Raw genomic sequence first — 16,827 nt, forward strand, 5'->3', positions numbered from 1 at the left:
AACACAATACTCCAGGTGTGGCCTCACCAACACCCTATTCAATTGCAACATAACCTCCCTAGTCTTAAACTCCATCCCTCTAGCAATGAAGGACAAAATTCCATTTGCCTTCTTAATCACCTGTTGCACCTGTAAACCAACCTTCTGTGACTCATGCACTAGCTCACCCAAGTCTCTCTGCACAGCGGCATGCTTTAATATTTTATCGTTTAAATAATAATCCCGTTTGCTGTTATTCCTACCAAAATGGATAACCTCACATTTGTCAACATTGTATTCCATCTGCCAGACCCTAGCCCATTCACTTAACCTATCCAAATCCCTCTGCAGACTTCCAGTATCCTCTGCACTTTTCGCTTTACCACTCATCTTAGTGTCATCTGCAAACTTGGACACATTGCCCGTGGTCCCCAACTCCAAATCATCTATGTAAATTGTGAACAATTGTGGGCCCAACACGGATCCCTGAGGGACACCACTAGCTACTGATTGCCAACCAGAGAAACACCCATTAATCCCCACTCTTTGCTTTCGTCGATCGCTTGGTGAGAATTTCATCTCTATCGCTGTGCACTGGTACAGAAATGCACTGCGCCGTTCGTTCCTGGCCAGGCACAGGGCAGAAGCCGGAGGGATGACATCAGGCTGTCCAAGCCACCAGTCACATGAAGCAACACTTTTCACAGACACACAAACAGGAAACAAAAATGAAATCGCTTCCCAAAAATGTTATGTCAGAGAAAATTAAAGATTGGAACATACACACGGGATGAAAGTAGAAGCTAAAACATTCTGAAGAGCTAAAAAAAATTAATTAGCTTTTGAAAAGAAAGTTATTATTTAACAGTGTAACACAATTAAATAAACATTTTGCCACTTATTTGTCATATTTTGTTAATCGCATTGCTGTACTTGAACGAGGTGTAATGTTTTATAGGGTTCGAACAGCAACGTGAGGCAGTTGAAATTCTTGCTGATTTCAATGATTTGCAACTCCTATTGTGCGTGGGTGGTGCCGGCCTTTCGTGACAGCCTCCAACTTCAGGATTTCCACACGAATCTGCGCACCACGGAAATGCTGACTCTATGGTCAATGATGACAGCAAATGTTGAAACTTCATTGGCAATCCTCCCACAAATTTCAGCTCAAGACCTCGATTTAGAAACTAGAGATCCTGTATACTTTTCATACAGCTTTATCAACTTGTCTTGGCTACCTTCAGAGATTTGTAGACGTAAACTGCCTGTTTTCTCTATTCTTGCACCTGCTTTAAAATTGCGCCACCGGCGACACGGTGGTGCAGTGGTCAGCACTGCTTCCTCACGGCGCTGAGGTCCCAGGTTCTATCTCGTCCCCGGGTCACTGTCCGTGTGAAGTTTGCACATTCTTCCCATGTCTGCGTGGGTCTCACCCCCACAACCCAAAGATGTGCTGGATTGGCCGCACTAAATTGCCCCTTAATATTTAAAAAAATTAAAGCGCACCATTCGGTTATTGCCAACTCAATTCTACTCTTGTCTACAAAATTATGAGGGGCATAGACAGAGTGGATAGCAGAAAAGAGATGTTCTATCCCCCTTTTGTCTCTCCTGTGCTCAAAGGACCTAGCCTGGAGAGGTTACCCATTTCTGTGTCAGCCGGAATCAATGGTCCTTGTTGAAAATGGGCAGTTCCGACGGGAACTAAAGAACTTTGTGGGGCAGTGCTAATTTGCCCAGCTGTTATCTCCCTTTCATTTCATACCTTTGCCAAGAATTCACAACTTCTCTCGTACGATAGAAACAAACTCAATTATTCATTAAAATGATTCAAGCAAAACAAAAGGCTCAATGACTGTAACCAGAGCCAGAAGGCCATGGGCTCAATCCCCATTACAGCACCTTAGCAGGTCAGCTGAAAGGAGCTTTGCAGTCTCAGGTGGTACTGTCTTTTGGGTGAGATACAAGATCTCATGCTTGCTTTCTCGGTGGACATATAAGATGCCATGGCACCATTTGAACAAGAGCAGGGGACATCTCATTATGCCCTGGTCCCCAGCCAACACTACCAGATACAAGTTATTAGGTAATTTATCTCAGTAATATTTGTGATACCGTAAACATTAGCAGCCTCATTATAACAGTGATCACACTGCAAAAGTAATTTGTGGGCTGCAAAACATTTTGGGAAGCAATTGCGTTGTAAAATGTGTTGTTTAAATTCGAGTCTTTTTTTCTAGCTAAACTAAGGAAATTAAATCTGTTTAAGGAAATCAAATCAAATTACCTGATATTTCCAATAAGTCAAAAAGTTACCTATTCTGTTTTAAGAACGTTGTGAGATTTATCAGCGTTATGTACTGATGTTGACTCTTGACAGACCTTCAACTGCTTCATTTCCTCCATCATCAAGTCAAGACGAGAGCTATTCAGCAATAATTTCAGTGTTCAGCACTCACAACTCTTCCAATAACAAAGCAACTTAGGTCAGCAAAATTTGACATTGCCCAGACAAAAGACGATGATGGTTGGAGGTCAATCATCCCAGTCCCAGAACTTCACTGCAAGTATCTCACGATAGTGTCCTTGGCCCAAAAATCTTTAGCTGCTTCCTCAATGACTTTCCCTCTATCATAAGGTTAGAATTGGGGATGTTTGTTGACGATTGAACAATGCCCAACGTCACTTGCAACTCCTCAGAAACTGAAGCAATCTATTTCCATATGCAGAAAGACCTGGACAACATTCAGGCATGGACTGAAAAATGACAAGTAACATCATGCGCCGCACACAAGTGCCAGACAATAATAATAATGTTTATTATTGTCACAAGGAGGCTTACATTAACACTGCAATGAAGTTGTGAAAATCTCCTAGACGCGACAATATGGCGCCTGTTTGGGTACGCTGAGGGAGAATTGAGAATGTACAATTCACCTAACAAGCACGTCTTTCGGGGCTAGTGGGAGGAAACTGGACCCAAACTGGGAATCGAACCTGGGACCCGGACGCTGTGAAGCAATGACCATTTCCAACAGGAGATAATCTAGTGATCGCCCCATGCCGTTCATCTAGGCATTACCATTCTGAATCCTCCCTATCAACATTCTGGGGGTTATCACTGACCAGAAACTGAACAAGCCATTTAAATACTGTGGCACCATGGGTGGCAAAGCCGCACAGTGGTTAGCACTGCTGCCTCACAACAAGAGGGATCTGGGTTCAATTCTGGCCTTGGGTGACTATGTGGTGTTCGCACATTCTCCCCATGTCTGCGTGGGTTTCCTCTGGGTGTGCCGGTTTCCTCCCACAGTCCAAAGATGTGCAGGTTAGGTGGATTGGCCATTCTCAATTGCCCCTTAGTGTCCAGGGATGTGAAAGTTAGGATAAAGGGGTTATTGGGAAGTGGATTTGGGTGGTGTGCTCTTTCAGAGGGTCGGTGCAGACTCGATGGACCGAATGGCCTCCTCCTACACGGTAGCGATTCTAAGAGCAGGTCAGAGGCTGGGAATTCTGTGGCAAGTGTCATGAACACTTTAATTACAGAGAATGGTTCAAGGACTCAGAACATTCTGGAACAATTTGTACTTTAAAAGACACTATTTCGGAAATGGTTAATGCCAAGATTCCGATCTCTATTCCTGGAAGAGACATCTTTTTCGAAGAAAAGCTGATGAAACAGTTTCAAAGAATCTGGAAACCCCTTGACCCTGGTGTACTGTGCCGAAAGAGGGGGGGGGTCACATGGTAGTTTGCGGCTCGGATTGAAAAAACATTCTCGGAAAACAGTATTTAAGAGTTGGTTTTGGTTTTGCTTTGAGAAGGAGGAGGACCAATTGCTCATGAAAAGACAGCAGCTTTTTTATAGTCTGGAGACTGTCCACAACTGGAAGTGAACACAAACTGCTCCGGAGTTTCTCTACATGCTGGAATAGGGTACCTGGAAGTGTTTTTCAAGCCTGTCTGAAAAGCAATGCAAGAGTCATTGATTGTTTTGTGGATCAGCGCTGAGAGACCAATCAAAAAACAGCATTTCAAGGACTTTCCTTTCCTTGAGCCATTGACTTGTAACCTTTGGCAGAATGTCTCTATTTTTGTGTGTGTGTGTGCGACAGAGCGAGAGAGAGACTTCGGCTATCTTGAAAGAGTACGTTTAAAAAAAAAAAATTTAGAGTGCCCAATTCCAATTAAGGGGCAATTTAGCGTGGCCAATCCACCTACCCTGCACATTTTTGGGTTGTGGGGACAAAACCCACGCAAACACGAGGAAAATGTACAAACTCTACACGGACAGTGACCCAGAGTCGGGATCGCACCTGGGACCTCGGCGCCGTGAGGCAGCAGTGCTAACCACTGCGCCACCGTGCTGCCCTTTGAAAGAGTAATTAGTATACTTTCATATTTTATACTGGGTGTTAAGCTTTGCTATTTGACAAGACTGGTTTTATAATAAACAAACAAGTTTATTGTTTATTGAAAGAAGACTGGTTAAAGTCTCTTTTATTCTGGGGCAGCATGGTGGTGCAGTGGTTAGCACTGCTGCCTCACGGCGCCGAGGTCCCAAGTTCGATCACAGCCCAGGTCACTGTCCGAATGGAGTTTGCACATTCTCCCCATGCCTACGTAGGTCTCACCCCATCACCCAAAGATGTGCAGGGTAGATGGATTGGCCATGCTAAATTGCCCCTTAATTGGAATTTTAAAAAAACCTCTTTTATTCTGGCTAACAGTGGTGAAGGTAAACAACTGGTCCTTTTGGTGAAGGAATCAAACTTTTAAATTACTGGAGTGACCTGTGGAATAGTGGGGACTGGTCAAACTGCACTTCACCCATTTCTGTCACGTCAAGTAACTTACCTCCTGACTGTCAGGAGTTTGATGCAATACTCTCTACTTGCCTGAATGAAGCTCCAACAGCACATGGGAAGCTCAATACTATCCAGGTCAAAGCAGCCGGCTTGATGAGCTCCCCAACCACCAGTGTAAACTCAGGAAAATGGTTACCCATCACCTTCAATGGCAAGTAGGAATAACCTATGTACAAAAGGGGTGGCAGTGGCCAGCTCCGCTGCCTCACAGTGCCAGGGACCCCAGCTGGATTCCGACCTTGGGTGACAGTCTGTGCTGTCTGTGTCTGCGTGCCTGGTCTGGGTGCTCTGGTTTCCTCCCACAGACCAAAGATGGGCAGCTTAGATGGATTGGCCATGATCAATTGCCCATTAGTGTCCAAACATGTGCAGGCTAGATGAGCTCATGGAGATAGAGCAGGGGAATGGGCCTGGATGGGGTGCTCTTTCGAAGGTCAGGGCAGACCTGATGGGCCGAATGGCCTCCTTCTATGTTTCTATGAATGGGCAATAAATGCTGGCAATGCCAATGATCCCCAATCCCGTGAAAGAATATTAAATAATACTTCTTAGGCAATGACCCTCTCCCACAGAGAAAAGGACCAACCTGACCTTCACTGGCACGAAGGTCGTTGAACACAATCTCTCTACCTTCATCATCCAGCGATGGAAGGCAGTCACCAGTGACTGGACGATGTATCAAACAACATTACCACTGACGACAAACGTAGGGCAGTGGCTGGCTACCCTTTGACAATGGTTCACCTCCTGTCCCGTCGTTGTCTTTCCATCAATTACAAGGCACAAGTCGAGATGACCTGATGACATATTGACCTTTCACCCGAATGTGTTCAATCGCAACCACACTCAAGAAGCTGATCACCATCCAGTATAGGGTAGTCAGCTTGTTGCTATGCCAACAGACACAATGGCCAGAATTCCACGTCCGTTCACGCCAGCGGGAATGTCCGGTCCTGCTGAGGGTTAAATTCTCCATTCCCGCTTGCGGGGCGAACTTGGATTGGAGAACCCCGACCAATATATATCACCTCCACCACTGCTGTACTGCCTATGTGATGAACTGCAGCAAGTAATTTTGTTGAAACTGGCTGCGATTTAACTGGCCCGTTGCGCCCGGCGCAGACTGGGACGCGCCAGGTGAATATCGAGAAAGGAGAAATCAAGATTTGTGCGGGGTGCGAACAATTTCGCAATTCACCCTGCCCCCCCCCCCCCCCCCCCCCCGATGGATAGTTGCAGATGTCACCAAAGAATATCGCTGACCCTCATTTGCATTCATTTCAATCTCATTAGCGAGATTGAAGTCGAATGCAGCAGCCTCCCGGGAATACCCAAATCCCCATGGAGAAATCACCCGGGCGCCGTTTGGTGTTCCTTTTTAAAAACATGAAGCTGGCGCAATGGCTTCTGAGGGGAGGGGAGTAGCCATTTCCATTTTCCAGCATGCAGCTCAAGGAGCTGCTGCTCCAGCGCTCGGGGGTGGTGGTGGTGAGCCCCTCAGGAGTTCAGCGGGGGGGGGGGGGGGGGGGGGGGGGGAGAAGGAGTGATATAACAGGGGCAACCAGAGCTGCAGCCTATCTGTCCTTCCAAACATTTCCAGGACAGAGTGCTGCTGTGCCTTCTATCTTGAAATTCAATTTCACCCCCTTTGACTGTGAGCAGCCTCTAAGCTTCGCAGCTGAAGGGTTTTTCAAATGAGTAATTAGCCTTGTGAGTTGTGATAGCACCTCACTCCGCTCAACTCACGTGCCTCCCCAAGGGAGTGTGTGCTATGTCTCACAGGATGATTTGCATGTCAAGCAAACCTTGATGCCTGAACTATATTAGCGTCAGTAGCATGTAGGCAGCTACCAACCATCAAACACTAAAGATCTCGGTATCAGCATTGGTGATCCTCTCCTGACCAAAGGGTAAATGTGTGAATCGGGGGGGGCACCGGAGCACGGTTTCCCAAAAGGTCCCGGCAGAGGTCTGGGGACTCCTGATGTGGTCAGGAGTGAGTGTGCAAGGGCAGCACGGTGGCCTAGTGGTTAGCACAACCGCCTCACGGCGCTGAGGTCCCAGGTTCGATCCCGGCTCTGGGTCGCTGTCCGTGTGGAGTTTGCACGTTCTCCCCGTGTCTGCGTGGGTTTCGCCCCCACAATCCAAAAATGTGCAGAGTAGGTGGATTGGCCACGCTAAATTGCCCCTTAATTGGAAAAAAAAAAATAATTGGCTAATCTAAATTTATTAAAAAAAAAGGAGTGAGTGTGCAGAGCTAGGTTTCCCAGCACAACTGGCTGACTGGATGGCACTCTGGGAGAAGACAGAAGGCACAGGTTGGGGAGGCTTGTGGGAATTTGAGAGTCCCAGGATGGAAGCCCTAACTGACTGTCGGTCTGTCTCTCTCCTTCAATCCTCACAGATTTGCTCGTGTGGATCCAGCAGAGACTGCCCTCGCGTTGTTGCTGGTAGCCGAGGCAGGGACACCCGGAGAGGGCAGCTGTGGCAATACAGGCTGGAGGTGGCACCTTGTGCAGGGGGTCGCTGCAAACCCACAAGACCCGGCCACCCATCAACCTCAGGAGGGACCCAGAAGGGGAGGCCAGTGACAGCCCAAAGAGTACACCCGTCGCTGGTCTTTCAATAAGATGATGGACACCATGTGCCGCAGAAGATGATGGCTCAGGAGAGAGACAGTGTAGCACCTGTGCTACATCCCCGCGGACTTGGAACCCCGTGGATGAGGAGGACACCCGCACCCGGTGGCCATGAAGGTCACCACAGCCCTCAACCTTTATGCCTGTGGGTCATAGAACCGTAGAATTCCTACAGTGCAAAAGTAGGTCATTCAGCCCATCAAGTCTGCACTGACCCCTCTGAAAGAGCAACCTAACTAGGCCCATTCCCCTGACCTTTCCCCATAATTCCACCCAACCCATCTTTGGACACTATGGGGCAATTAAGCATGGCCACTCAAACTAACCTGCCCATCGTTGGATTGTAGCTAGAAACTGGAGCGCATGGAGGAAACCCACGCAGACACGGGGAGAAAGTGCCTGACTCAGATACAGTCACCCAAGGCTGGAATAGAACCCGGGTCCCTGGTGCTGTGAGGCAGCAGTGCTAACCACCATGTCGCCGTAGGTCATTCCAGTGATCGAGGCATTTCATAATCTAAGGCGCACGCGTGCATCCAAGTAATGGATGCTTCCTATGCCCGGGCATAAGACTTTGGCACCTTTGAGCTGGACCAGGTCCACCAAGATGCGCGGGCTGCAGGATGTGCTGCTATTGCCAGGGTGCGCCAGGTCCTGTGGGGGTTCAATGGCATGCATGTCGACCTGCTTGCACCAGGGAGTGCCCTATACTAACAGGAAGGGGTTTCACTCTTTGAATGTTCAGATGATGCACGACCACTGCCTCAGTGTCATGGTCATGTGCCTGCTACCCAGGGAACAGGCATGCCAGCCACATCCTGAGGCACTCGGAGATCTCTGGTCTTTGAGAACCATCTCAGGATAACGGGTTGGCTACTGGTGGACATGGGATATCTGCCGAGATACGGAGGCTGGAAACGGAGGTAGAGACCTATTATAATGGGCACTCGGAAGAACTGGAGACCTCCACCCTCGCCATTGTGGCAAGTCCCAGGTTGGCCTCTAGTGCTTCCTCCACCCTGACGGTGTCCATTGGGCCCTGGGGACTCCATGGTATTGAGGGGCAGCTGGAGTGAGCTCCAGAGACCTCTGAATCATCTGGCGCTTCAAGTCCTGGAGACTTCCCATTGTCTGCACCATGGTGTCAACGCCCTCAGTGACTGGGCCATGCTCTGGAGTGCCTCAGTAATGTCCACCTGTGTTTGGGACATGTCCCCTCAGTGACTGGGACGTTATCTATGCCCTCAGCCTCAGACTGTGCCATGCCTTGGGCTCCAGGACACATGGCTCAGACATCATGCTCTAAGTTTTTCACTGCGGTCACCACCTAGCATTGGTGGCCTTCATGCCATATATTGCCCGCACCATCTCCTGCGCCCAAAGCCTTTGGGACACCTGCAATCGGCGTTGCAGTCACTGGAATATCACTGATACCGCTCCTGATTGTCACGGCCGTGGCCTATCATCTGCACCAGCTCTGGGAGAACCTTGTCCAGAGGTTCGGCATCTGACTGGGACCCAGCTGAGTCCTGGGATCCAGCACATTTCCAATAGCTGTCTCCCTGGGATGTTCCTGCCTTCACCCGATGTACATCAGCAACTGTGTGGTGCTCACCACGTTGTGGCCCAGAAGCCTGTCCACTAATGCCACCCACTGAGGTGTGTATCTCTGCGCTGGTGGAAGGTGGAGCTCATAGCTGTGACACCTCAATGGCGGTCTCATGGGAGGTGGGGGGTGGGGCAACGACTCGGAGTAGCATGGCCTCATCAGATAAAGATCCTGCAAGAGAATGGACATGTGGTCAGTGAGAGGCAAGGATCATTTTGTCTGACATGAACCACTCCCTCGAGACATGTCATCTGGGTGAAGGGGCAGTGTATCCTCACCTCTCTGGAGCGGGCAAACCTCACTGTCGGTGACTGCTCTCTCCTTGGACAACCTGCGATTTCCAGCACACGTTCCTTATAGGGGGTGACCTCCTCGGGGGAACAGGCTGGCCTGCCTCATCCACAGCTTTGGGAAGCCTGGCCAGGTCGGCATTGCCAAAGCAGGAAGTAGGTCCACGTGCGAGTAGGCATGGGCTTGTGTGTTGACTGGGGGTGATTGGTGAGGGAATGTTTAAAAGCAGCTCCCCCTCGTTAACGGAAAAAAGCCGAGGGACGAATCAGATGAGGGAGCCAGTAATGGCGAGAATCTCGTGGGGGCTCATTTCTGGCACCAAGTGCCCTTGAACACGGGTTTAGATCTCGCCAACGCGACCGTCAAGAAACACCCTGCCAGATGTGCCTGAGATGACACTGACATTTTCCCCTTAAATCGCACCCAGCATCTCCCAACCCCGCAACATTTATCATTAAGAAGGATAAGGCAGGAAGCTCGTAGGAACACCATCACCTCCAGGTTGCACTGGAAAAGTGTAGCATTATGATGCATCAGGACAGTGGAAGACTTGTTACCCGGTTTGACACCACATTGACTCGATCCACAGACAGCAGTGCAGCATTTAATTCGCCTGTCACATAAAAGGGACTGAGCGACCTAGTTTACAATGTTTATTCCAGAACGTAGGTTGCTACACAAGAACACTACTTACCTATCCAAAAGGAACCGGAGGTATTCAGAACAGTCTTGCTGGGATCCAGGGGTGAACCATGGTGGCCTTGATTCTTCAAAGAAGCTCTGTGGAGCATATGCTGCTCTCTGTTGGCACAGTAATGGAAACTGAATATTTAACACCAACTGAAATATGTAGAAGCTGAACATCCAAAAATGTTGCTACTTTTGTCACATTTTGATTATTTTTTAATGAGACAGACTGCAATTAAATTTGCAAATATATTTTAACAATGCATAAACTCAACCATAAAAAACACTTAACAACTAGCATGCTTAAGTGCCAAACACTTACTGCAAATGCCAACCTTTAAATATTTTTGTGAAAAAGTTCCAAAGATCAAAACACTAACTTCAGCTTTTAATTTAAGATGAAAATTTCTACCAGTCCCCAGCAAGGACCCTCTCAAGGCAAACTTTATTCTCTCAAGACTAAGAAACCCTGTAATGTCACTAACCCAGGTCTCCACACTCGGGGGTTTCGAGTCTCTCCACATTAACAAGATCCGTCTCCGGGCTACCGGGGTGCAAAGGCCAGGACGTCAGCCTCCTTCGCTTCCTGCACTCCCGGATCTTCCGACAGCCCAAATATCGCTATCTCCGGACTCGGCTCTACCCGAGCATCCAAGACCTTGGACATAGCCTTTGCAAAGCGCTGCCAGAATTCTTTAAGCGCCGGGCATGCCCAGAACAGATGGACATGGTTTGCTGGGCTTCCTGAACATCTTGCACACCTGTCTTCAACCCCAAAGAGCTTGCTAATTCTCGTCGTCGTCATGTGTGCCCGATGTACCACCTTAAACGGAACTAAGCTGAGCCTGGCACACGATGAGTAGAATTCACCCTGCCTAGGGTTTCAGCCCACAGGCCCTCATCCAGCTCACCGCCCAGCTCCTCCTCCCACTTGCCCTTCAGTTCCTCCTCTGGGGCCTCCTCCGCCTCCAGCAGTTCCTGGTAGATGTCCGACACGTTCCCCTCCCCTACCCAGATGCCAGAGACCACCCTGTCCTGTATCCTGCGATGGGGTAGCAACGGAAATGTCCCCACCTGTTTTTTGAGAAAGGCGCGGACTTGGAGGTATCTGAAAGCATTTCCAGGGGGCAGACTGTATTTCTCCTCTAGCGCCTTCAAACTAGGGAAAGTCCCATCTATGAATAGGTCCCCCATCCTTTTGATGCCTGCCCTGTACCAACTTTAAAACCCTCCGTCCATCTTGCCCGGGACAAATCTATGATTATTCCATATTGCGGTCTAAACTCAGGCCCCCTCCTTCTTCCTAAAGTTCAGTATTAATGGCAAAAAATCCTGCTAATGTCACTAAAATTTTAATATCCATTTCCCCAAGCCAAAATGAAGAACTTTTACCACAAAGGTTTTGAAATTAGCAATCACTAGATAAAAGCACCTGAATGCTTAGCCATCAGACTAAATTGTAAAATTTCATGAAAGGGTTGTTTTATTTTTAAAAGAAAAAAACGGTACCTGAGTGTGAGCCAAAAAAGCAAAGAGAAGTTGCAGTTTTCTCATCACAGAACGAGCTCCATTTAGATTTAGTGACAAAACAGATCTTCTGAAACTGAAGGAATTTTGAGAACATTTAAGAAACAAAGCTACTTTCTAAAATGTGACCTTCCCCACAAAAAAGCAACAACGAGTAAACCGTGGGCAAGTATTATTTTTACAGAATTGTTAAGTTTCTCGTTCTACTGAACATTCATTGATACAAATGCTTGCAGTAATACTGCACAGTAAGAAGTCTTACAACACCAGGTTAAAGTCCAACAGGTTTGTTTCAAACACTAGCTTTCGGAGCACTGCTCCATTCACCCGAGGAAGGAGCAGTGCTCCGAAAGCTAGTGTTTGAAACAAACCTGTTGGACTTTAACCTGGTGTTGTCAGACTTCTTATTGTGCTCACCCCAGTCCAACGCCGGCATTGCCACATCAGTAATACTGCAGTTAGCAGTCTCAAAGCAGTGTCTGGTAAACTGGGATCCATGGCAGTGGATAGCTCAAGAGTTATATCAGCAACAGCATGTCTTCTTAAAAAAATATCCATTGGGACTCGGGTATTGCCGGCAAAGCCAGGGTTAATTGACCATCCCTAATCGCCCTGGAGCAGGTGGTGATGAGCTGCATACACCTGGGTGGCTCGCTAGGTGTCAGAGGAGAGCCAAGAGTGCCGCATTGCTGTGGATCTGGAGACACACGAGCTAGGGAGGGCAGATTCCCTTCCCTGAAGAGCATTTGTGAACTAGATGGGCTTTTACAACCATCCAGTAGTTTTAGGATTATGGAGAGCACCATTTGATTCCAGATTAATTGAATTTAAATTCCATCAGGTTGAACTCATGATTCCAGAGCACTGATCTGGGCCTCTGGATTACTACTAGCCCAGTAACAGTACCGTGACGCGACCATCCCGTAAACGCAGGCTGGGATCAGCAACGAAGGACCTCTGCACATACAGCAGATTTTTATAATGAGAAAACTGCAAGGTGGGAGCGTCTGCTTTCCTCTATTGCTTAAGAATATCTATGAAGGCAACAGCCCTCCCAAGTATTTAAAAAATGCACTAACACTGCATCCAGTAGGAATCAATCCATTGTGAGATGGTGTCCAGCAAGTGGGACCCAACTGACTGCTGTAATTATGACATTTTGATAGGAATACTGATCCAAAATAATTTAGCATTCAGCAAAAATGGCAATATAACTGGGCCCTGAATCTCCTCACCGAGTCCACATTATGTTAACAAGCTACAATTGGGTCAAGCTTACAGTTGAGTATTAAAACCTTAATTTCAGTGCAATACTAAAGTGAATTCCACCACTTACTCTGTAGCCATGAATAATGCTTGAATGACACTGTTCATATAGCATGTATTGCCCAGGTTTATTAACCCCGTTTTTCCAGTTTCAGATTTTCCCGAAAGCCTCGACAAACAAGATGCCAAAGAATTTGAGTGCGATGTCCAAGCACTTTGATTAAGAGTCATCTTCATCTTCTCTTCAGAAGGTTTTGGCAAATCCTACAAAGACAAATTTATATTTAGTTATCTGTCAATGTATATGTAGTCTCATAATCCACTATATGACAACAAAAACCCAGATTATGCAAAAATGTCAAACAGCTGAACACAAGAATACCAAATATATTTGAGTAATAGTTGGCCTCTTTGATGTACCATCTTAAACAGGTGGTGAGACAATAGGAGACGGTGGATATAAACCTCTCAAATATTACTTGTGTAAAATGCTTAGGCTAAAATCTTGTCTCAGAAACTCAATTTGTACATGAGTATGTACCATAATAACAATGTTAATAGGAATAAATAGATGAAAATTAGTTAAACCAAAGTTAAACCAAGTGAATATTTGGAAAATGATAGCAAGGGTCATAGTATCAGTGACATTCACTTTGTAGGAGATCAAGTGTACTGACCAAAGAAGAAACTTAGTGCCTGAGCATTTTCCCCCCTACAAAAATAAATCAATAACTCAAAACAATTGTAGAATTACTAAGTTTATTTATAATTTTTTTTATTATAAATTTAGAGTACCCAATTATTTTTTTCCAATTAAGGGGCAATTTAGCGTGGCCAATCCACCTAACCTACACATCTTTGGGTTGTGGGGGCGAAACCCACGCAAACACGGGGAGAATGTGCATACTCCACACGGACAGTGACCCAGAGCCGGGATCGAACCTGGGACCTCGGCGCCGTGAGGCAGCAGGGCTAACCCACTGTGCACCGTGTTGCCCCGTAAGTTTATTTATAATTTGAAGCACAATATGGAATATTACCTGATTTTTCTGAACAGAAAGCTGAGAAATTATTATTGTGAGTGATGATTAGGTTATCATAGCCGAATGATCACTGTCTATCAGTACTATAATCAAGATGGTTTCCTGTATCTGCGTGGGTTTCCTCCTGGTGCTCTGGTTTCCTCCCACAGTTCAAAGATATGTCAGTTAGGTTGATTGGCCATGCTAAATTGCTCGTTAATATCCACGGGTTAGGTGCGGTTACGGGGATAGGGTGTGGGAGTTGACCTAGGTATGGTGCTCTTTCAGAAGGTCGGTGCACAATGGCCTCCTTCTGCATGTTGGGATTTTGTGATCCTATGATGGGGGCATCGCTGGCTAGGCCAGCATTTATTGCCCACTCCAAATCGCCTCGAGAAGCTAGCAATGTGTTACTTTCTTGAACCGCTGCAGTCCATGTGATGCAGTGATAGTGAAGGAAGGGTGATATATTTCCAAGACAGGATGGTGTGTGGCTTGGGGGGGGGGGGGGGGGGACACACACGGACTTGCAGGTGACAGCGTTCCCATTTACCCGTCTTTCTAGGTAGTAAGGTCATGGGTTTGGAAAGTGCAGTCAAAGAACCGTGGTGAGTTGCTGACTTGTGCCTTGTAGTTGGTGGACAGGCTTTGGGGAGTCAGTAGGGGAGTTACTCTCTGCAGAATATCCAGCCTCTGACCTGCTCTTGGAGCCACAGTATTTATATGGCTGGTCCAGTTCAATTTCTGGTCAATGCTAAACCCTAGGATGTTGATAGTAAGCGTTTCAGCGATGATAATGCCACCGAATGTCAAGGGAAGTTGGTTAAATTCTCTCTTGAAGATGTTCAACACCTGGCATTTAAAAGACATGAATGTTGCTTGCCACTATACAGTGAGGTTTGAATGGGGATTATCACAGAGAATGAAATACATCTGTGTAAAGCTTTTTTTTCTAAAAATGCAGAGAATATATGCATTGCACTTCTGCACCATATGAAGTGAATAGAAATTAAACTTGAGATGCGGTTCTTGGATCTTAGTGAACTGCCAATTTGCAGCTCTGGGAATTATACAACATACTTCAGATGGTCAAGTTCAACATAAAGATAGAATGGATAAATGCTGGAATAGCTGCCATTAATTTCCATTACCTTCCATGAAGCTGCAAGTTGATTTGGTTGTAACCTACCTTTTGTTATTAAAATCTGAGAAAATGTGCCAGGGGCTGGATTTTAGACTCCCCTGCCAGCAAGTTTGAAGGCAGGTAATGGATAGCCATGTAAAATCCAGTCTTGCTGCTGCCTACCCCTACCAATGTTAAATTTTATGGGCGGGGGCGGAGACAATAACGACCCACCTTTGGGCCCATTGAGGCCCCCGAACGGCTAATTAAAGGACTCATTGCCATTGTTATTTTATCCACAGCTGGGGGAGGCCCACACTATGTGGGAAACCCAGCAGCTTTAGCTGCATGAACTGGTGTTGGGCAAGAGTGAAGAAAAACCTGCTTTATGGACGCCCTGGGCTCATAGAGGGCAACCCCCCCCCCCCCACCCCGTAAAAGTCACTGCTGCCCATGCCTCTTAAACCCTACCCCCTTCCTAAGACCCCCAACCTCTGATTTACTCGGCATGGTGGAATGGTCTGTAATCCCAGCAGTGGTTAGTGCTCCCAGTCTGATTGACTGGTAGCTCTCCCAATACAGGACTTCCTTCCTAGTCAGAGGTCTCACCTAAAGGCTGTTAACATTGCTTTGGGGGTGGGTGGGGGCCACCGTAGCGCCCAGTAAGATCCAACCCCAGTTGCTTCCGGCAATTAGTTCTGAGGCTCTTACCTTAATGGCCTCTAGAATAGGTTCATAGAGATCAGGGAACCCAGAATACTGATACATCATACAGTGCACCAACTCAGTCAACTGCATGAGGAAGATTTTACCAGTCGGCGAATCGTCATCTTTCAGGAACTGAACTAGCTTTATAGTGAGAGGAACAATCTGTGGAAAGATCAGTTCATGGAGTTACACCTGTAAAATCTTGGATATTTACATATGTGCAAAGTAACATTTCTCTTGTTTATGGCAATCTATTGCTGTCACATTGTGACTGGAGTCTTTTATTTTCTTTCATAATTGGGTTACATTTGTTACTTTTGTTATCCAATCATATTACAAAATTTAACTTTGTTATACCATCGCAAGTAGAATACTGTTCTCATGATAGTTATTCACCCACCACACTATATATTCATAAAAATTTTAAAATATCAAATAAAAATCAAATTCATAAACTTGGCTTTGACAGCACCTTGCCATGCTCCCTGCAAGAATTGTATCTACACTTGATTTCGCTGCTACCTTAAGGCCTTCTGACACTGCCCTCCAGTTCAAATTCTCAATACTGTTATTTGCAGATTGGAAACTGTAACTCCCAAGCAACTAGCTGAAATGTGGGCAGGGCTACCATTCCCTGGAGTTACCGCAGCTTTTCCACTGCATTCCTGTTGTGTGATCCTATTTGCCCATTCAGTAACCTGGGTGGCTTGTCCTAACCCTCAATTCATGTCAACTCGGTTGCAAGGCTATCGTGTCCCGAGCCCTACAGTCCCGCCCCTAACCTTGGCCTTCCCCATGTTCTCAGCTCCTGGACTTCACTGCTCCAGGTCACTTTGGGCACCATTGCTTTACTCACTTTCACACTCTGCTACACTCAACCAGGCCTGTCATCACGTGCAATAATCCTGATCTTAAACATAGAGAGGAATGGAAGTGGAGAATCACACTGAGCTTGATTCTTGGTTATCGCAGCAGCAAAGGAAGAATTTACCATGCTGACAAGGTCATAAACGTATCAAGCTAAAATTTCTTGTTACTGATAGTTAACCCCCGAGTCCTTTTTTTTTAATGATGAGTCAATAATCCTGCAATGGACCACCATCTCACT

The 16,827-nt window shown here is 46.7% G+C and overlaps 1 protein-coding gene across 3 annotated transcripts in view; it reads right to left on the reverse strand.

Moving 5' to 3' along the window:
• usp38 (ubiquitin specific peptidase 38) overlaps window positions 1-16,827 on the reverse strand; it is a 50,221-nt gene that overhangs the window by 11,144 nt on the left and 22,250 nt on the right. For all 3 annotated transcript variants that reach the window (XM_038792437.1, XM_038792438.1, XM_038792439.1), the window contains exons 6-9: window positions 15,723-15,881; window positions 12,937-13,130; window positions 11,583-11,676; window positions 10,081-10,187 (exon numbers count right to left, since the gene is read on the reverse strand). In XM_038792437.1, coding sequence (XP_038648365.1) covers window positions 10,081-10,187; window positions 11,583-11,676; window positions 12,937-13,130; window positions 15,723-15,881 — 554 coding nt within the window. The remainder of the gene's footprint in view (window positions 1-10,080; window positions 10,188-11,582; window positions 11,677-12,936; window positions 13,131-15,722; window positions 15,882-16,827) is intronic.

This window comes from Scyliorhinus canicula, chromosome 3 (assembly GCF_902713615.1).
Source record: "Scyliorhinus canicula chromosome 3, sScyCan1.1, whole genome shotgun sequence".
NCBI lineage: Eukaryota > Metazoa > Chordata > Chondrichthyes > Carcharhiniformes > Scyliorhinidae > Scyliorhinus > Scyliorhinus canicula.